The 22750-nt window shown below is 39.7% G+C and overlaps 1 protein-coding gene across 2 annotated transcripts in view; it reads left to right on the top strand.

Annotated features, from left to right (window-relative positions):
• The window catches only part of PPP2R5E (protein phosphatase 2 regulatory subunit B'epsilon), a 156902-nt gene that overhangs the window by 121967 nt on the left and 12185 nt on the right, over positions 1 to 22750 (top strand). For both annotated transcript variants that reach the window (XM_069596788.1, XM_069596789.1), the window contains exons 5-11: positions 432 to 524; positions 17072 to 17202; positions 17355 to 17414; positions 18745 to 18853; positions 20308 to 20361; positions 20465 to 20515; positions 22182 to 22301. In XM_069596788.1, coding sequence (XP_069452889.1) covers positions 432 to 524; positions 17072 to 17202; positions 17355 to 17414; positions 18745 to 18853; positions 20308 to 20361; positions 20465 to 20515; positions 22182 to 22301 — 618 coding nt within the window. The remainder of the gene's footprint in view (positions 1 to 431; positions 525 to 17071; positions 17203 to 17354; positions 17415 to 18744; positions 18854 to 20307; positions 20362 to 20464; positions 20516 to 22181; positions 22302 to 22750) is intronic.

Here is a 22750-nt window from a genome sequence, read left to right as displayed (position 1 = left end):
GAATGGTGGCGTAGATATTGTTGGCACACACTGACCACAGTATATTGTTTAAATGGTAAAAATAGTTTGAAAACTATATTTTATATACGTGTGTATACATACATACATATATTTATAGTACATTGATATGTTATAGAGCTATAAGGAAATCGGTAGTTTTATACATTAAAATGTTAACAGTGGTTAACTCTAAATGATGAGATTTGGGGGGGGGGTTTATTTGCTTTCTTAGGCTGTGTTTCAGATTATAAATTTAAAAAGCTAAAAATCATAGCAGCAACTGTGAGCTGCAAGAAAGGCTAGCACTGCTAGTTGATTGATATTAAAACACACTAAACCCCTGTCAGTTTTAGTATTAGAGCTTTTTATGGTTTTTAATACTGTTCTCAGTGAATTATAGTCTGAAATTAACAATAATCCATTTCTTGCAGCTTGTATATGAGTTTTTCATACGGTTTTTGGAAAGCCAAGAATTCCAACCCAGCATTGCCAAAAAATACATAGATCAGAAATTTGTATTACAGGTAAGTATATTCTTGTCATTGTATGTATTTGTTTTTCAGTTGATAACACTTTATCTCATTTGCTGTAGATGTTTGTTAAAAAATCTTACGGTGACAGTTATATCAACCCATAAACAAATATATATACATAAATTTGTTATTGCCCATTAAAAGTAACAGGTACCTCTTTAATTTATTGTACTGGAAATTACATTTTAAACAATAAGAAATGCTAATGCCTAAATCCCTGCAATTTTCTTTCTTAAAATGTAATTATAAAGGAATTTCACTTATATAACTCTAGTTTGTGACTCTTTATATAATTTGAAAACTTCTATTTGCATAAGGATTTTAAACTATTTCATGCATCTGTTAAAACTGAGTAGGCATGGTCTAGAGCATAAGTAAGCTTTAATAAGTAATCAAAGTCAGGGTACTAGTAAGCTTTCATAGCTAGGAAGTAGTACAGGTTAACACTTCAGATTCCCTTGAAGAGATTAACTGTCACCTATCTGTTTGGAACTTCCTACATATTTTTCTTGAATGTCATTTTACATTTTATAATTATGGATCATATCTGTTTACTCCAGACCTGAAGTACGTTCATGGTGCTCTTGTTGACAGTCATCTGTAAAAATGGATACTTGAGCCAACTGGTGTATGGATTATTGTAGCTTGCTTCTCTCTAAGTGATTAATGAGATACCTTATGTAGAAAAAAATAAGTATCTCGTAATGAGTCAATATTGGAGAAAGCAATGGCAACCCACTCCAGTACTCTTGCCTGGAAAATCCCATGGGCGGAGGAGCCTGGTAGGCTACAGTCTATGAGGTCAAGAAGAGTCGGACACGACTGAGTGACTTCACTTTCACTTTTCACTTTCCTGCATTGGAGAAGGAAATGGCAACCCACTCCAGTGTTCTTGCCTGGAGAATCCCAGGGACAGGGAGCCTGGTGGGCTGCTGTCTGTGGGGTCGCACAGAGTCGGACATGACTGAAGCGACTTAGCAGCGGCAGCAGCAGCAGCAGCAGTGAGTCAATATGCAGAACTTCAAATATAAAACATTCCTTTGGCAGGAAATTGATCTTCTGTGTCTTACTGGATAAAGGTTGATGACTCAAGTAATGACCTCATTCCCCTTTCTTAAATTAACACCTTTAGAATTCTGGACATATGAGGCTGAGCAGTTTTGGAAAAGTGAGATTTGATATTTGTTGTTCAGTCGTGTCCAACTCTCTCACCCCATGGACTCCAGCATGCCAGGCTTCCCTCTCCTTCACCATCTCCCAGAGCCCGCTCAATCTCATGTCCATTAAGTTGGTGATGCCATCCAACCATTTTGTCCTCTGTCACCTCCTTCTCCTCCTGCCTTCAGTCTTTCCCAGCATTTGATATTTAGAGAGGTAGATAACTAAGTAGATTGATGGTTCACTGGGCAATAGGTAGATTGGTCCAGGTCCTTATCCCAAAGAGGTAAAATGCATTTCAGGCAGAACAAAAAACAAAACGTAACAGATCTGTGTTTGTATTGGAAAGTCCTTGCATTTCTACAGCACTGTATAGTTGTCAGAGCACCTTTATATGCATTATTTAATTTGATATATATAATAATCTAAAGCAGATATGGCTACGTTTTATGCCCATTTTGTAGATACATAAATCTGAGGTCTAAAAAAGGCAACCAGATTTCCCACACATATGTTCTATTCAGGTTTCTGTCTCTTACACCATGATGCCTCCCTGTGAGTCCCTTCACTATAACTTGGAATGACTTCAAGGCACGAGTAGCCCCCATCTCTCAACACTGACGAAATGACAAGGTTCTCTTATATTTATGGTGAATTAAAGTGCCCAAGAGGATCAGATAATTATTCAGCAGTAGACACTGTGTTTAGTTGACATGGAAACAGTAAATTCTGCAATCTTACTATGAAAGTCAGTGCTTTACTTACATGGAAAACACGCAGGGCCCAGTCAGTGTGCTCTCCGTGGTCGATGATACTGATGATAATAAAGCTCCTAAAATTAAAACATCAGAAAAACCCAGACTTGGAAGGGACATTTTGGTTTGTCTCTTCTAGTTCTTTATCCATTGAATCAGTTTCCTTTGAGACCCTGATGAGGGGTAACCTCTGCCTGCTCTTTTTCAGTGAGGAAGGGCCACATACTTAGGCAGGTTCTTCCCTTTTTGTTAGAAAGTTGTTTTTTATGTTGAATCTCCCTATACCTCATATGCCTTTGGCCTTATTTTAGAGTCCCTTAGTGTATCACTAGCCCAGGCATAACCTTTGAGGTCCTAGAACACAGCTTTTGTATTTACCCCTCACCACTTTTTCTCTAAAGCAGCAGTTACAACTCAGATGCTTGTAGGCTTCAGACAATAGGAGGCAGACCAGCTGTTACTGAAGGGAGCTTTGACTATACCTCTTTCATCAGTTCTTGCTAAATAATGTTTTTTTCCAAGAGAAATTGTTTTCTCCCCGATTTGTTTTTTTGGTGAAATTTTCTGATAGCTTTAAAATCCTATTCAGAGTGAATTAAAGCCATCTGCCTCGTGGATCTAGCCTTCCAGCTGTCAGTGTGCGTTCTCTGCTCTAGACTGAGTCCTTAGTATCTGGCTCATTTGTTAGTTTTTGAAGTCTTCGACATGTGTCCATTTGTCTTTAAGGATGACATCTATATCTGAACACAGAGCTCTGAGCTCGGTCAGTCCAATGGAACTTAGAGTCGGGGTCTGCATTCCTTGTCTGGATGCTAGGGTTCTTAAAGGAGTCCTCTCATTAGCTCTTCTTGCTGTTCTATGACACTGTTAATTTAGGTTGATAAGCTTATGGTCTTAACTGACTTTTTTTTTTTTTAACTTTTTTTATATTGGGATATAGCCAATTAACAACATTGTGATAGTTCAGGTGGACAGTGAAGGGACTCAGTCATACATATACATGTATCCATTCTCCCCAAACTCCCCTCCCATCCAGGCAGCCACATACCATTGAGCAGAGAGTTCCATGTGTTATACAGTAGGTCCTTGTTGGTTATCCATTTTAAATATAGCAGTGTCCAAACTCCTTAACTATCCCTTTTCCCTGTCATTCTCCCTGCCGCCCCCACCACAGCCATAATTGACTGACTTCCAATTTAGTTTCATGCATTTTGTCATAAGCCCATTTTCATTTTCCCTGGTTCTTGTTCGTTTTGCAGTTAGCTTTTCTATCTTGATATAGGATCTGACATATATTCCTAGGGAATATCTTATCTCCCCAGCCTTCTGAAGTCTTTCTGGGTCTTGATTCTGTCATCAACCGTTTTCACTCTGCCTTCCATCTGTATCACATTTGTGACTTTCTAAATATGCTAGCTATTGGCTTCATTAAAGCCACTGATTAAAATTGTTAAACTAGGCAGGATGGAGGATAGAAGCCTGTGGCGTGCCTTTAGCAACTTCCCTTTATTTTAGCACAGATTCATTAATCAGCAGTCTTTGAATTCCATCCTTGAGCCAGTTAGAAATCGACAGTAGAATTTCCTCCTCCTCTGATTCCAAATTTTTGTTTATAAAGAGAGCCAGAGAGAGATTTCATCCGATGCAATGGTAAAAGCCAGGACTTCATGTTTACAGGATTCCCCTCCTCTGTGGGCCTTGGAACTTTATCATAAAAAGGAAAGCTGGAATTCTCTGGCGGTCCAGTGTTTGGGACTCCTGAGCTCTCATTGCTGAGGGCCCGGGTTTGATCCCTGATCAAATGTCACCACTGAGTGGTATTTGAATGTAGTCATGTGACTCAAACCATTGCATCATGTTAGAGAAGAGCTGTCGTTCTATCAGCTTCCATCTTCCATATTACCCTGTTCATTCATGTTGGTAACCTGTACAATTGGCCTCCCGTTCCTTTTCCTTCCCTAAGTTTGCCCAGCACCTTCTCGGAGAAGGGACTCAACCGTCTACCTGCTTCTGACATTCCTTCCTTGGACCTTTGGCCCCAACCTGGGACCTTCTGGCAATGGTGAGCCTTTTGGAGTTTGAGACATTCTTGCTGAGATTCTGTCCTGTTATCCCCTGTCCCACCCTCCTTCCCTCTTCCTCTGACCACCAAGCCTTAACCGTTCTTGAACTGGCAGGTCCTTTGTACGTCTGTGCTCTGTTGTCAGCTTATTCATTTTGCACACCCTCGCTTTTCTCTACCCCACGGACTTGCATGGTGCAGCCTGGTTCTAGTGTGTTTCTCTTGTGACATGGGAATTTTTTCCCTTTTGCAAATCAGAATGACACTTACCTTATTCCTTTTCTTTGAGCAGATATCTGATTCTCTGTGAATTCTCATAGATCTCAGAGAGTTTTGGTGATCTTAATGCAGAACTTTTTTATTCAGTTAAACATAATTTATTCTAGTTACAAGATTTATACTTTTGGTAGTAGCTAGCTAGATTCTTTACAGTCTGATTCCTCCATCCCCTAAAGCAAAATAAGAATTGGGCTATTTTAGCATGATGTAATGGAAAGAAAGCTAGAAAGCTCTGGATTTGAACCCTGACTCTCCTGTGTATCTACTTATATTTTAGGAGTTGAGAATATGACTTTGGCATAAGAAGAAACTGTATTCAAACCCTGGCTTTTCTGCCTACTTGCAATGTAACTTTCAGCAAGTTAATATACTTGCTACCAAGCATGGATTTCCTCATTCATGACATAGGGATAATGGAATAAGTGAGATACTGTTCGGTAAAATAGAATATACCCCAAATTGACAGCTGTTAGATTTTCTTAATTGTATTGGCACTACAGATACGAACACAGGCTCCTTACCTTCAATCTTAAATAGGTACTGAAAACTTGGGCAGATTATTGACTGTTCTGAGCCTGCGTTTTCTTCAGTAAAGTGACAATAACAGTCGTCTGTCTTATAGCAAGTTAAAACAAAGTAGTAGGCTGCTATGATGCTAAAATAATGTGACTTACATAAATGTCTGCTAGTATCATATAGGAGGCCTAATATTTGCTCATTAAGTATGAATTCTTCTTTTCACATCCTCATTATATTACCTGTTCACATTGGCAGAATATTTTATTTTTCTTGATTCTAATATTAGTTTTATAGTTTCCACCTTTTGAAATAATTTAAAAACTTATGAGAAACTTATAATAAAAATTTACAAAGAAGCCTTGTATAAATGCAGAAATGTAACATTCCAAGGTGGGAAGGCTTGCCATCAAAAAAATGTCCATAGAATCTACAGATTAGTCTGCACATTTAGTGCACTTCTAATTAAAATTTCAGTGTGTGTGTGTGTGTGTGTACACACACACTTCAGTAGTGTCTGATTCTGTGTGACCCTATGGACTGTAGCCTACCAGGCTTGTCTGTCCATGGGATTCTCCAGGCAAGAATACTGCAGTGGGTTACCATGCCGTCCTCCAAGGGATCTTCCCAACCCAGAGTTCAAACCCACATCTCTTATGCATTCTGCATTGGTAGGTGGGTTCTTTACCACTAGCACCACCTGGGGAGCCCCAAATTTCAGTAGTTTCTTTACTTGAAAATTTCAGAGTTCATGAAATAAAACACTTTTGAAAAAGGAAATTAATGATACTTTATTAGACATTAAAAATACTATGCTACTGCTACTGCTAACTCGCTTCAGTCGTGTCCAACTCTGTGCGACCCCATAGATGACAGCCCACCAGGCTCCGCCGTCCCTGGAATTCTCCAGGCAAGAACACTGGAGTGGGTTGCCATTTCCTTCTCCAATGCAGGAAAGTGAAAAGTGAAAGTGAAGTCGCTCAGTCGTGTCTGACTTTTTGTGACCCCATAGACTGTAGCCTACCAGGCTTTTCCATCCATAGGATTTTCCAGGCAAGAGTACTGGAGTGGGATGCCATCACCTTCTCCGAAAACATACTATAAAGGTATATTAATTATAAAAGTATGGTATGGGTACAGGAGACTAGAATATAATAGAGATTTGGGTAGAAAAGACTTTTTCTTGTTAGGGCTTCGCTGGTGGCGCAGATGGTAAAGAATCCACCTGCAATGTGGGAGACTTGGGTTCGATCCCTGAGTTGGGAAGATCCCCTGTATGCCGTAAAACTCATAAAAATGCACAAATGAATAGATAGGTACCTGCTACTGCTAAGTTGCTTCAGTTGTGTCCGACTCTGAGCAACCCCATAGATGGCAGCCCACCAGGCTCCTCTGTCCCTGGGATTCTCCAGGCAAGAATGCTGGAGTGGGCTGCCATTTCCTTCTCCAATGCATGAAAGTGAAAAGTGAAAGGGAAGTCGCTCAGTCGTGTCCGACTCTTTGCGACCCCATGGACTTCCGCCTACCAGGCTCCTCCATCCATGGGATTTTCCAGGCGAGAGTACTGGAGTGGGGTGCCATGAAGAGGAGATCTGATGGTATTCTCTTGATGCAGATTGTGACTGAGCAGTTCCATGAGAAATAGATATGTACACAAAGGAAAATATACAGGGATAGTGAATGCATCACTGTTAATGATTATTAGAAAATTGGAAACAGTTTGAAAGTTCCTCAGTAGGGGGTCAGTTGAATAAACTGTGGACATTCATTTAACAAAATATAGATCACTGAGTAAAAAGAATGAGATAGAGTTACACAGGATCTGGTTTTAAGTGGAATATGCACAGTGTGGAACAGTAAAATATTGTGAACCTGAGTCTGTTATTTTAGAGAAAAGATGATTTGTCTATGCAATAAAAAGTGTGAAAGGAGAGACAGTACATTTTTGTTAATTATCTCTTAGGGTGTCAGATTATGTATGATGATGTTTAGTTTTTAATTTTGGTATTTCTCTATTTTTTCATTTTTAAGTATGAACATGTATGTTGTAATTAATAAGAAGAGTCAAAATATTTCCATTGCAACTACATTCTCATTTTGTTGCCTTGCATTTTTCATAAATGTCAGCTGATTCTGTGTATTAACTTTCCTAAGGCTACTTTTATAAGACTGGGCCATTCTTTTACACTTAACATTTTTTATGTGTCCATCCTTTTATCTTCTGTGTATGTCCTTTTAAAGTCTGAATTTCAGTGGAAAGCTTCCTGTGTTTCCTCAAAAGCCTCTTTCAGTAACTCTTTTTTAATTGATAATTCCTCAGCAGGAAGCAAAATAGATTAGTGGCTAACTATGAAGAGGCTTGGATGCAGGCTCTGCCATTTTCTAGTGTCTGACCTTGGGCAAATTATATAACCGCTCTGTGCCTCAGTTTCCTCCCCTGGAAAGTAGATCCAAAATATCCATAAGATAGCAATTAAAAGGTTGTTGTGTAGATTTAAAAAGTATATTCATGTGTAAGTATGGGGAACAATTTCTGAGCACTGTAACTATACAGTAAACGTTACACTGCTGCTGTCACTACTGTTTTGTTAGGATCACCTCTTGTTTTGAGAAGTTTCTTTGTGATTATTTTCTAGAACAGCCTCAGTCCCCAGAGTTATATATTAGTTTGTGATGTCTTACCTAGCATGTTACCAGTTTTTTGAGATTTAACTTTCACCAATCTGAAAAATCAAAAAGCCCTCTGGACTCTACTTGTGTGATTCTTCTTTGGCTGTTGGTTTGTTTGGTTGGTTTTTTTTTAAGATGTTTAATATGGTCTCTTGTCCTTGAATTCTTATCATTTCCACTTCACCAGCTGATTTCTTCCAGTCAGTGTTAGAAGTAACTGGTGCCAGGAACGTGTACTTTTTAGTATGTGAGAACCAGGGAAAGCACATTCAAATCTTCATAGAGGCCAGACAAGTGATATAGAATGTAGTAGTCTGGGTTTGACAGAGAGGAGTTGATGGAAACAGTGGTGACCCCGAGAGCTTGGACCCTGCTGCCAGTCCGCTCTGGTCAACTGCTGGCTAATTGCTAAGTGGGCCAAGTATTGCTAGATTCTTTTGGTTTTTTTTTTAGGAAAACCTGGAAGTCTAGTTTTTTTATGGGCCAGTCAGAAGTATCTGTGACTTGTACCTTTGAAGGATCTGCTGTTTTTTTATTTCAGAATGGACTTGTTGTTCAGTTGCTAAGTTGTGTCCAACTCTTTGTGACCCTGTGGACTGCTGCATGCCAGGCTTTCCTTTCACTACTTCCCCGAGTTTGCTTAGACTGACGTCCATTGCATCAGTGATGCCATCCCACCGCCTCATTCTCTGTTGCCCCCTTCTCCTCATACCATCAATCTTTCCCAGCATCAAGGTCTTTTCTAATGAGTCAGCTCTTCACATCTGGTAGCCAGAGTGTTGGAGCTTCAGCTTCAGCACCAGTCCTTCCAGTGAATATTCAGGGTTGCTTTCCTTTAGGACTGACTGGTTTGATCTTCTTGCTGTTCAAGGGACTCTCAAGAGTCTTCTCCAGTACCATAACTCGAAAGCATCCATTCTTTTGGCACTCAATCTGCTTTGTGGTTCAATTCTCACACCTATAAATGGCTACTAGAAAAACCACAGCTTTGACTCTGTGCATCTTTGTCGACAAAGTGATGTTTCTGTTTTTAAATACGCTGTCAAGGCTTGTCACAGGTTTTCTTCCAAGAAGCAAGTATCTTAATTTCATGACTGCAGTGACTGTCCACAGTGATTTTGCAGTCCAAGAAAATAAAATCTGCTACTGTTTCCATTTTTTCCTCATCTGTTTGCCATAAAGTGATAGGACAGTATGCCATGATCTTAGGTTTTTTTCATGTTGTTTTAAACCAGCTTTTTCACTCTCCTCTTTCACCTTCCTTTAGAGTGGCTCTTAGTTCCTCTTTGCTTTCTGCCATTAGAATAGTATCATCTGCATATCTGAGGTTGTTGATATCTCTCCTGGCAGTCTTGAGTCCAGCTTGTGATTCATCAAGCCTTATATTTTGCATTATGTACTCTGTATAGAGGTTAAATAAACAGTGACAATATATAGCCTTGACGTACTCAGAATGACATATCAACTAGCTTAAATTTCATACTAATTTTTGTTAAATCTAGGTTTACATAACCTTTAGCATTTGTTATGTACTTAATCTAAATCTTTACATAAGGAAGCTGTCAGAGACTTCAAAGATAGTCGATTGATTACATGGTGCACTTGTTTCCAGGGTAATGTTGATTTTTGACTTAGGCAACTTTTTAAGCTATAAGTGTGTGGGCTTGCCTAGACTTATGAAACAACCTTGTCTCTTCCCAATAAAGATAAATTTTGCCTGCGTTAGTTGGGCAAATGGTTCGTTTATGACACTTCGCACCCCCAAGACCAAAAATGAATCACCAAACCTTGAATTATTTCACTGGGTGGGTTATTGTGGCAGGAATTGAGTAGTGAATTTCTAAAGACTGCTTTCAACCACTCTGCAAGTCTGAAAAGTAGTCAGTGGTTGCTAAGAGACATACTATTCAGGTATCTCCATAAACATATGTACTTTTGGAGATGGCTGGCTAATAACTTGTTCCTCACATGTGCAGTTATATTTAGCTGAAAGGTGCTGTAATTTTCATGCAAATTATGCAAATCTCCCAGCCTGTCCTTGATAGTGACCTTTTGTTATTGTGTTTTAAAAACTGAAGACAAATTGGATGCAACATAAAACCAACTTGTGAAAAAATTTTAGATTCTAACATGAAATAAAATTCACAAATCTTGAATCTCAGCCCTAATACAAAGAACTATTTTCTAAACAAGTTCCTTGAGTGTATAAAAATGTTTACATTTATCTCTCAGAGTCTTTAGCAAATAAAACTTGAGAGTTTATTTCTACCAGAAATTTTATCAGATAGCCCTTACCAATGAACAGTAAATTACCGTATCTCATCTGTCCAACCTGTAACTCAGAAACCTAAAAAAAGGGTTTTACTGTTCTGACTCCTGCATCCAAAGCCAGCTTGGTGGGGATGCAGCTCGTGCTGGGGCAGAGGGCCCTGTGCTTAGAAGGCACTTGTTCATGGTTTAATGCTTTGCTGTTCTTGTCTTGAAATTCTTAACACTTTTTGAGCAAGGAGTAAGGCATTTTCATTTTGCCCTGGGCCCACAAATTATGTAGCTAGTCCCTGCCTGTATCCCACTAAGTGCATCATTATGTGGCATAACCACTCTTTCTTGAGATGCCCACCAGATTGATTGTCTTAAAATTTTAAATCGCGGGGTTTTCTTGAGTCAGGATAAACGCTTGAGGGAGAAAGAATGGGCTTCTCTACTTTGTAGGAAAAGTGCTGAAATGAGGAAAATAAAAGCAAGTGACTCGATGGAGTTGTTCATGTTTGTATGACTTGTATCTTTGAAATTTTTGTACTGAGTTACAAAGTTCCTGAAGTCAGAATTGCTATAAGCTTATAATGTAAGCTTATGCTCACTGTACTTGCACACTGACTGCCCCATAGTTAGTCCACTTCATATGTTGGTCCTCTTGAGTTATGATACATGGGAGTCAGGCTGCCGCTGGCTCTTGTTTCTTGGTTCTTGGCTCTTTTCTCCAGGTGCATTTTTACTTGATCGAGGTGAAGGTATTAGGAAATAGTATTTTTTCATGTAGCAGAATTTGTTGTTCAGTCACTCAGTCATGTCGGACTCCTTGCGACCCCATGGACTGCAGCACAGCAGGCTTCCCTGTCCTTTACTGTCTCCTGGAGCTTGCTCAAACTCATGTCCATTGAGTCAGTGATGCCATCCAACCATCTCATCCTCTATCTTCCCCTTCTCCTCCTGCCTTCAATCTTTCCCAGCATCAGGGTCTTTCCTAATGAATCGGCTCTTTGCATCAGGTGGCCAAAGTATTAGAGTTTCAGCTTCAACATCAGTCCTTCTAATGAATATTCAGGCTTGATTTTCTTTAGGATTGATTGGCTCGATCTCCTTGTAGTTCAAAGGACTCTCCTTGGAGTCCATCACAACAGCTCAAAAGCATCGGTTTTTCTGCGTTCAGCCTTCTTTATGGTCCAACTCTCACATCTCTACATGACTACTGGAAAAACCATAGCTTTGACTATACAGACATTTGTTGGCGGAGTAATGTCTCTGCTTTTTAATATGCTGTTTAGGTTTGTCATAGCTTTTCTTCCAAATAACAACGTAGCAGAATAGCTTAAGTAAAGCCTAACATGTAGAGATCTGATTTTAGTTAGGTTTGAAACATTTAGAATACTAATTTCATTGATTATACTCTTCCTTTACATGAAATAGAGCTGGGCAGTTGCTTCTTTATTGCAGAAGAGGAAAATGGCTTTTTGTTTCAAGTCTTTTTCTCACACATTTTATAAAGAAAAATAGTAACTCCTGCCTGATCCTTCCCCAACCCAAAGTCTCATTCCCTGGAAGTAACCACATTCAAGTAGCTGTTTCCTCGTATGTACCTCAGTACTTCTAAATAGCGTTCTTAATGTTGTTTCTTGATTGTTTAAAATCTGTTCCTACTATAAGCTATTACATGTCTGCCTCTATATCTCCCTCCTGTCCATCTTTCCAGTACAGTCAGAAAATTTAATTAAATCAAATTGTAGTATTTTACAGTCAAACAACAGGACTGTGTACATGTTGTTCAGAGCAGAGGCACACAGTATGCCATAATGACGTTTGTTTTCTTGTAGGGTTTTTTTAACCCCCTAGAATTAGTGATTTTTCACTTGCCTGCTTCCTTTTGTAGTGGTCACCAGTTCACCCGTCAGTTCTGTGAGAGTGTCACACAGCTCTTAATCTGGCCCACACTGGTATCTAGTCTTTTGTCTTTGTGTTTTCCTTGGAGGCCGCCTTCCCGGAGCCCAAGTCATCCTGCTCTAGGTGGCACTTTTGGCTGTGTCCACCGAGGCCATCCTGGGGCTTCCCTTTGCCCCTTTCTGACTGTGTCTTTACTTGCTTCATTTCCATTCATTTTGGTGGCTACATCCTCTAGGTGCTTCCGAGGAAAGCATGGATGGGATGTACATTTTTCGATACCCACTTCTCTGAAAATGTCTTTATTCTGCCCACATAACTTGATTGACATTTTGATCTGCTGGTTTTCTTATCTTCTTTCTTCTGTATACTCTATCATTTGGTTATACTTTCAAGCTAGATTTGCTCACTTTAATGCGCCAGACCTGTGAATTTCTAAGCGTGCTATTTTATCTCCTGAATATTCATCTGTAATAGCATTCTGTTTTTGTTTCAAAGATCTAGTGGATTTGTTTATTTTGAGGATGTTGCAGATTCTTTTATTTTCAGTTTTTTCCACTCTTGCGCTGTTTCCTCTGGATTCTTTATGATTTTTGGGGGGGGGGGTTCTGTATCTTTTATGTTAGAGTCTTTGGTGATCTTAGACTATATTCGTAGTTGTTGTTTAGCTGCTAAGTCGTGTCCAACTCTTTTGTGACCTTGTGGACTGTGGCCCACCAGGCTCCTCTGTCCATAGGATTTCCCAGGAAAGAATACTGGACTGGGTTGTCATTTCCTTCTGCAGGGGATCTTCCCAACCCAGAGATCAGAGCTGCGTCTCCTGCGTTGGGAGGCAGGTTCTTTATGACTGAACCACCAGGGAAGCCCTATATTCATAGTTAACACGTTAGTTTTTAAAAAAAGACCTCTTAGAATCTGTATCTCTGTGTGTGTGTGCATGTGTACACACAGGCGTAAGTAGAAAACACTTGGCAACTTGGGCAGAGGCCATGCCATTTAATTGAGAAACCTTCAGGTAAGAAACCTTCAGATATTAGTATATCTGTAGCTATTTCCTCTTGGGACTGTCCATTTCCCCCATAAGGAACTTACTATCTTCCTGCCTCAGTCAGAACTGAGAGCCTAGTCAGGGAAGGGCCTGGCAAAGATAACGCTCTTCAGCATGCAGAATTTTATTAAATCCCATTGTTTTTAATAAGTGTTTTACTTCAGCCTATATCTGATGTCCTTAAGGCTAGACTTGCTCATTTATTCTCTCCAGGCCTTGACTGTAAATCTTCAGTAAACTGCAGGGGACAGAGGATCTGGGAGATCTTGTTACACTTCCTCCAAACTTTCAATCAGTTCTCCTGTTTCTAGCTCCTCACAACCTTGCCATCAAATATATCTGGTGCCTTCAGTTCTTATGCCTTTTAAGGGTTCTCTGGTGTGAACTGGCTTGCTTCTTGTTGGCTTCCCTCCCTGCTGGCAGAATGGAAAAACACTTAGCAGAGTGGAGAAAGAGGAAATCTAAGATAGTTACCTCTTGCCATCCACTTTCCATCCTTGAGAGATGTGCAGATTTGTCTGATCTGCTCCCCACTCCTCTCTGCCCCATGGATTTCTTGCATTTTTATTCCTTTGCTCTCATTTCAGGGAGTGTTTAAGAAGGCAGAGGTTCAACCCCTCTAGTCTAACTGACAGACCCTACCTTTTGCAATTTGTCCTGTACGTTTCACTGTAGATTTATGATGAGGTTCAAAGGAGTTTGTTGGGCTAAGTCACTGGGCACTGGTTTTGTAAAGTGGGAGACAGCATGTTGACAGGTCTGTCTTTGCTCTGTAATCACCTTGGAAACTCTCCAGCTTCATTTCTTTGCAAACAAGTTGCCTGTTACATGTAGAGAGCACAGTCTACCTAGGCATTTACAGATACTGGATTATATTTTTCATAGCTTTTTTATGTGGGGAGTATTTGGAAGTTATATATGACTGTGCACAGAAATATTACTTGGTTTGGGAAATTAAACCTCATCCCACTCCCTTCTTTTTGGGCCTACACACGATTCTACCTTTTCTTTTGCCTCCTATATCATGAAATCATTGAGTGTGTTCTGTAGCGCTGCAGAAAAGTAGTTTGTATATTACAATTCATCTTTCTCAAAGAACATAGTATGTATATATATTATTTGTGCCATTAAGACTGGCTCAGGTTACGTGCCTGGTAATACATTTTCTTTGAGGGCCTAATGAAAACGCATTGAAGTGAAGTGAAGTCACTCAGTCGTGTCTGACTCTTTGCGACCCTGTGGACTGTAGCCCACCAGGCTCCTCCATCCATGGGATTCTCCAGGCAAGAATACTGGAGTGGGGCGCCATTTCCTTCTCCAGGGGATCTTCCCGACCCAGGGATTGAACCCAGGTCTCCTGCATTGCAGGCAGATGCTTTAACCTCTGAGCCACCAGGGAAGCCAATGAAAACGCATTAGTTAAGTAATTTTTGTTTAGTTATTATGTGTTCATCAAACTCTTAAGATTAACAGTACATAAGCATGGTTGATTCAAGTTTTGCTAGCATTACACCCCCTCAAACCTTCTTCTGTGTTAGTTACAAATTACTCATTAAGCCTTTTTGCAACACTTAAAAATAGAAACCAAATTAAAAAATAGAACTCAAAGGTTAATTATTTCTGTTAACACGGAATGGAATGGGTCAGTTAGAAATCTGTCATTTTCTGCAGGTAGAGGTAAGAAATAACGAACCCATGGGACCTTTTTTGCCCATAGGGCTCACATCTTTCTTTTACTGTTTCCTGTGGAAATGTGTAGTTGACTTTCTCATTGCTTTCCTGTGGGCTCCAGGTTTGTTCGTGTGTGTGTGTGTGTTTGCGCGCGCGCGCGTGCACGTGTGCATGCACCCAGCAAAGGAGATGGTCATGGTCCCTGGTATATACAGAGATTGGTTGATTGACTGGCTGGTTGATTGTATGACTAAGTAAGCAGAGAGATGGCAGGTATTTTAACCACATCTTCTATTTGGATAGGCTGCAGGCGAAGGTATGTACTGTTGAATCTGCCATGAACACTTTCTTCACCTCTGGCTCCGAAGTTTTACATGGATGTCACTTCGTGTAGAAGTCTTACCTGATCACTCCACTTCTCTCAAATAGAGTAGATGTTGCTGCTGTGTATTTATCTAGTATCCTGAGTCACTTGCCATGTATTCCTCATTACACTAGGTTCTGTAAAAGCAGTGTCTGTATTGCTCATCATTTTGTCCTTGACACTGTGCCCAGTGGCTGGCGACATGCTCATTTGAAATATTCAATTTTTGAATGGATGGACAGATGACATTGTACAGTCAAAAATTTTGTCTGTCTCACTGCTCAGTGTTGAAGACTGTTCTTCAGTTTGTGGTTTTTTGCCCTGTAATGCTCTTTTGTTCAGACAATAGTAGATTATTTGATTACTGCCCACCAAGTTCTTCTGCTGTCAATCCCAGCCTCAGTCTTTAATCACCTGAAATCATGTTTAAGTGTGTCTTGACAGCTTTTTTTTTTGGTAACTGGGTAGTCTGCATTCATTTGTATGGTATCTATACGCTCATGAAATGTTTTGCTATAAAGTTAACATTAGAACTATGAGTTCTGTTTTATTGCAATGATAATGAAGGTATGAGGAATTAAAATTCAAACCAGTCTCCAAGTTTGTTCTTCAGGTAGAGGAACCTTCCTATTATCATTAAAAAAAAAAAAAAAGCAGTCTTACTGAAATATGACTCATATACTGTAAAATTCAGCCTTTTAAAGTTTATAATTTAATGTTCAATATATTCTACAGAGTTTAATCATCACTGTCATATAATTGCAGAACACTTTCTATCATTTCAAAAACAAATGCCATACTCATTAGTGGTCACTCTCAAATACTTTCTGTCTCTACGGATTTGCCTATTCTGGATATTTCAGTGAAATCATACACTATGTGGGCTTTTTGTGTCTGGCTTGTTTTGCTTGGCATGATATCTGAGAGGTGTGTCCATGTGGTGACGTATTTCAGTACGTTATCCCTTTTCATGCCTACATAATGTTCCGCTGTAGCACACTTTGTAGCAGTTGATGGGTATTTGGGTTACTTTACTTTTTGGCTGTCGTGAATGATGCTGCAGTGGACATTCATGTGCAGGTTTTTGTGTTGGCATATGTTTTCAATTCTGATAAGATGTGATCTTATCAGCATTCAGTTATTGTCTTTAGATTATAAATGATTGGAAGCTTGAAAAATGTTATTCATGTATAACATACATACGGAAATCATAAATGTTCACACCAGTGAGTATTTATAAAGTGAACATACCCATGTAGTAAGATCCAGGATCTCAGAAGAGAGTGTTGCCAGTGTTTTGGGGAACTTTTTGATGTTTGCTTTGGTTTAGGGTATCTCAGTTTACTTGTATGCTCTGGGAGAGCTGAAAGCCTAGCTGTATCTTTGAAACATAAGCTCAGTGAATGGCTTATGCCACAAAAGTGTGGTGATTGAAATAATGGACTCTAGGGTCCCGACTGCTTGGGTTCAAATTTTAGTTCTACCACTTCTCATCTTTGTGCCCCAATTTCCTCTTCTTTAAAATGGGAATAAGACCACCTCATAAAGAGTATTAATATAAGTAGGTTGTTTCAAAAATTGCCTGCTGATCATGCTAAGTGCTATATGTGTGTTACCTAATATTATAATTACTGTTCTGATTATTGTTCTTTTTGTGCATCTCTTCTCTATAGAGTATGAGCCCCTTGTCTGACTTACTTATCCCTGCATTCCTAGAGAATAGCACTGTGCTTGTCACGTAATAGATTTTTAATAATGTTTTGAAGAAGGAAGGAAGAGATTTTAAATAACAAGTGGCAGAATTTCTAAATCCTTTGCTGAAACCACTTTGACAGCTACACTATTTTTTATTTACAACAGCTTTTGGAGCTGTTTGACAGCGAAGACCCTCGGGAACGGGACTACTTAAAAACAGTCTTACACAGAATTTATGGCAAGTTTCTTGGTCTTAGAGCATTTATCCGAAAACAGATTAACAATATTTTTCTAAGGTAAGTGGAGGGAGGAGAAGCAAAGGTGATGGTTTTATAGAAGTATTAAGTAAACCTCAAATATTTGAACATAGCATACTTTTTCTTTTTTTCCTTCTCTTTCCTCTCCTCTTCTCCCCTTCCCTCCCCTTTTCTTTCCTCTCTCTTTTTAGGTTTGTTTATGAAACAGAACACTTCAATGGTGTAGCTGAACTGCTGGAAATATTAGGAAGGTAAGCACATTTTTAGCTCATTGCTAATCTCAGGTGAGTATTGTTGTGATGGTTAGGGTCAGATGGCACAGGGAGCCGCTGCCCCAGATCTTACTGTATGTACATCAGGTCTCAATTGTGCTTATAGCATGTTTCCCAACTGACTCTACAAAACCTAGTTTTGTGTTCCCCTTCTTTCATAATTATGCATTGCTGATTATTTTGGAATGACAGAAAGAGCCAACAGTTGAATCATTATTCATCTAATCACCGTCAGACCAGTTACTCAAACATCTTTTTCTTGTCAGTTTCGTTTCTCTGCCATAATTTTTGAAAGCAGGTTTATGAGAAACTAGAGGGACATCCCTGGTGGCACAGTGGGTAAGAATCTGCCTGCCAGTGAAGGAGACATAGGTTTGATCTGGCCTAGGAAGATTTCACGTGGTATGAGCAACTAAAGCCTGTGGGCCACAACTCCTGAGCCCACGCTGTAGAGCCCACAGGCTGCAACTGCTGAGCCCCCATGCCACAAGTGCTGAAGCCTGCACACCCTAGAGCCTGTGTTCCGCAACAGGAGAAGCTGCCACAAAGAGAAGCCCAGGCACTGCCACCAAGAGCAGCCCCCGCTTACTGCGACTGGAGAAATCCCACACTCAGCAAGGGAGACCCAGCACAGCCAAAAACAAATAAACACATTATTTTAGAAAAATTAGAAAGATTGCCGTTTTCAAAGGGTCCATGTACCAGGTGTATTTCTTGAATGGCTGCTGCCTGGAGTAGTGAAATGAATTGGGGAGAGACAGCTGTTGTTGGGTTTCCGCACACAAGGGAGTCTAATGTAGCTGGACAATGTGACTACTTAGTCTCTCCTCCTAATATGAGGAGAGAGAGAAGGTGGAGTCACTTGGTTCCCTTTAGGACTTCCCATGGGTGGGCTTTATACCCTGGGGTATTCTTCGCATGAGCAGATTTCAGGGATAGAAAGAAACGCTGTCTGGAAATGGAAAGGGTCATCAGTTAACCAGGTCAGCGATTATTTGGGGAAGGATAAGGGGGAAGGAAAAATAAAGAGTTTTGATACAAAAGCTTTTGGGAACTATGTATCTAAGTGTAAGAGCTCAAGAGCCTTTGCTGGGAGATCAGAAGCAAATTTCTTTCTTTTAAATTCTCTTTCTACTTAAAGATATTCTTTCAAGCAACTGAGAGGACTTGAATGCCACTGGGGTGGGTTTTGGTTTGTTCTGGATCAAACATAAACTGATTTGGATATAGCCTGATCTCATAAGAACAGCATCTCAATTTAGCTTGTGGTAATAACATCACGAATTCCTGTCTCTTTTCTTCTTCCCAGTATTATCAATGGCTTTGCTTTACCTCTTAAGGCAGAACACAAACAGTTCCTGGTGAAAGTGTTGATCCCTTTACACACCGTCAGGAGTTTATCACTCTTTCATGCCCAGGTAGGATTTTGTACAACTACTTTTGGAAGCAAAATAAAGTTTGTAAACCCAGTGTTTTGTTGTTCTTGTTATTTACTCAATTTAAACAAATAAAAGGCTTGTGAAAGCTAAAAACATTCCCCAAAGCAAATAAAATGTGTATATATTTGCCTGTGTGTAGGAGAATCATGGGAATTATTGGGAATTATTTCTTAAGTGGAAACAGCAGTTGCTTAATCATCTCATTTTACAGAGAGAACTTAGATAGTTGCCCAAGTTCATAATCATATATTCAGTGGGTTGCATGTGATAAACATGTAGATGGGCTTTTCAGATTTAGACATTTGGAGGTATGTAATCATTCTGGAATATTCTCAAATCTTTTAGCCCATCCTCATCTTGCATTAGTCTGTCCTTGCCCCTTTTACCCCCTCTTCTAGGTCATTCACCGTTTTTTTCTCACCTCCATACAAATAACACTCTCACAAGAAAACAAATCAATCAGTATTTTCACTTTAGCCTCCATTACTTTAAAAGCATACCCTGCCTAGTCCCCCTCATTCTAATTTCCCTGCTAACACTGCCTTGCATGGTAAGCATGTCACTAGGAGGTAGATACATGATATCATGGCATTTTAGTTTTAGCATTTCAAACCTCTGACATGCCCCCTCCCTGTAATGGGAATGTTTTGAGTTTTCATAAAAATGTAACACATCTTTCACAGTAGTGTTCCTCTTTAAATGTGAAATAGTGTGTTTTGAGGAAAAATTAGCCCATATGCTTCTAATTTAGAACACCATCAAAATGTTGTTTCACAAGAGTGAATTTCTTGTCCAAGAATCTTTCCGAGCCCCTTTGCTGATCTTGCCTTGAGTTTTTGAAATATGATAACACACTTCATGATCATTAAAAAAAAATTCTTATCTTGGTGAGTTAGCATCAGATGTAGAACTCTTCGTGTTTATTCAGGGTTCTATCCATGGCAGGTACAACCTTTTAAATCTTTCCCTGAAACTATTTCAACTTGCATGTGCCATTTCAGGTGGTCAGCAATGTTTTCAGTTAAGTGCCTGCTTCTCATATAGGACGTTTCTGGAACCACAGTAAAATCCCATATTGTTAATGTTCCAGCAAAGAGAAAAGAAACCCATGAGATGTAGCTCAAACTCTATGTAGATGAGATACTTTCAGAATATACTGGATGTGGTATTTCACCTCTGCTTTTCATTAACTGACTACTTCATGTCCCAACATTCTTTTTAAAAAATTTCCCTGCTGCCTTATTAGTGTCAATCTTTGGCTTGAAAAAGTAGCTTCTTATTTTCCTTTATATGTATTTTATTTTTTAAATGAATTGAATGTGAAGTTATTAAAACCAGACTCTGGAAGCTTTTTAGGGCTTTTTAATAATACATCTTTGAGCCCTGAGCATATAGAATTTTTAATTTTGTCTTGTCTTTGCTTGTTTTTCCAGCTGGCATATTGTATAGTACAATTTCTGGAGAAAGATCCTTCACTCACAGAACCAGTAAGTATTTTTTCTGCAATTTTGAAAAACTTCAGAAAAACCACTTTTCATGGAGTATATAAGAAAAATGAAGTGCAATTTGTTTTTTTCCTTTTCATTTTAGGTTATTAGGGGATTAATGAAATTTTGGCCCAAAACATGTAGTCAAAAAGAGGTAAGTGTTCAGTGTCAGTGTGTTAATAGCTTACTAGAGCACTGAGATAATAGGCATCTGTAAAGAGGCATTATCTTAGCTAATCCTCACGGTAACTCAGAATAAGGCAGGACTGTAAATATTCTCGTTTTACTAGTTACGAAATTGATGTTTAGGGGTTAAGTAGCCTTCCTGGGTACGCTGAGCTTAGGTGATTAGGCCAGAGCTCTCCCCCCCGATTCCTGCACCCTGGGCTTTTATCCTGGTCTGCTCACTGATGTCCGCTTCCTAGTGACCACCTACAGAGGATGGAGGTTTTGCTGTCACTGTTGATGGATGCTGTAGCAACCTGCCCAGATACCCACTTTAAAGCATCATGTGGGTGAGATCTTACTATGCACAATCTTAAAATATATCGCAGACCTTTAGTTTCAGCTGTTCACAAGTGGCCCTGGAAATCTCTGATTTATAATCATTTGTACTTTTGCCAAGACCTCACTGGGCATGTGCAGTGTGAGGTTGTGGCGGAAGCAAGTCTCTTTGCGAAGTGAGCCTAGCCGAGCACCAGATCTATACCACCTTTTCTGAAAGGTTAGAAACCATGTGGAAAACGGCCCGGAAACAAAGGTCAGCAGTTGGTTTCTATTTGGAGAGTGTTTTAGAAGAAATTCAGAATGTTTCTTAACAAATGGTAAGGCTCGACTATATTTCACTTTTTGATGGAAACACCCTCCTTCTCAAATCAGCTTCAGTTCGCCAGAGCCCTCCTTTACACATTTTCGGAAACTCTTCTAATTTCTTAATACCTGTTAAGTAAAATTAAACTAGCCATTGCTACCCAGATGCATCTTAAGATACGAAAAGGTCATTTTTCATATTTTAATTGCATACTTAATATTTTTCTAGGCAGTCATTTCTTCATATCTAAATAGGAAAATGGTTTTTATTTCTCTGTCAGTTTTCCATTATATTTAAAACAAGTAACTGTACTATTGATTTGGCTCCATTTTGTGATCTAAAAGCTCTGGTTTTGGAAGCACAGGGTACTGAGGCAACGAGATTCGTTGTGCTCAATAGCGAGTGAGTGTGTACGTATGTACAGGTAAGCGTGGAGAATGGGTCAGTGTGTGCTGAGGAGTTTAACGTGGCATCTGTCTGTGACTAAATCTGCTCACTGGTGTGTCTCTGACTTCGTATGTTCTGTGAACCGGTGTCTCCTAGAGGAGCACCTAGCTCATAGCACGGGGCTGTAAATGTTTGGCAAATATCTGCCTGTGCCGCGGTGGACTTTGTCCATCATGCAAGAGGGCCACTCGCCCACCGTTTTAAAAATATGGAGGAGGGGAGGCAGGCCCCACCGGGACAGTCCCGTTCCCAGGCGGGCCCTGCTGCAGTTGTGTAAGTACCCCCTGCTTTATGTAATAGATGTAGCACGTAGAGTATTTTTTCCAAAGTAAATAGAATCACATCTTCAGTGCTCTAGGAAATTTGTTCTTAACAAGTACCCTCCGGTGAATTTCTTACGAAATAAACATCTAACATAAGTTAAATTCTGATTTGTTCATGTTCAATTTTATGCATAAATTTTCACTGTATGAAAACCATGCAAAACTCTCGTTTTCCTCATTGTCCATATAGATTTTTTAATCAAGCACCTGACACTTGGTGTTTTGCATGTTACTTCTAGGTCATGTTCCTTGGGGAGCTGGAAGAAATACTGGATGTGATTGAACCTTCGCAATTTGTTAAAATCCAAGAACCTTTGTTTAAACAAATCGCCAAGTGTGTGTCTAGCCCCCATTTTCAGGTTAGTTAAAAAGAGGGCACAAGCCAGAGTGGCTTGTACAACATGTATTATTTTGGTCAAGTTTTATTTCTGTTGGAAGAAATGTAATGGGTACTAGCTACCTAATGTTGTCATCCGCTCTTTTTTCACACGATAATCACACTTTTGATAATCACCACCTTCATCTTGAACTCTTGCTACACGACATCCACTGTGGCGGTGCATTTCGTCTAGTAACTTGAATTCTCATGGCCACTCTGCAGGCAGGGCACTGTGGTTTTTACAGATGTCAACGCTGGCCTTCAGAGTGGCACAAGAACTTGTCTCATATAAAATGGCTGGATAAGAGGTGGACAGGTAGGGCTCCTATGGTGTGTAAGAGAGAATGGTGAATAAAGCTTAAGAGAGAAAAAGAATGCTGATCTTCTTTACTGTGTTAGATGTTTCACATACATTACTCGTGAACTTGA

The sequence above is a fragment of the Ovis canadensis genome, chromosome 7 (genome assembly GCF_042477335.2).
Source record: "Ovis canadensis isolate MfBH-ARS-UI-01 breed Bighorn chromosome 7, ARS-UI_OviCan_v2, whole genome shotgun sequence".
In the NCBI taxonomy this organism is placed as follows: domain Eukaryota; kingdom Metazoa; phylum Chordata; class Mammalia; order Artiodactyla; family Bovidae; genus Ovis; species Ovis canadensis.
The sequence above is the reverse complement of the archived record's forward strand: the minus strand, read 5'-3'. Positions and strand labels throughout refer to the sequence as shown.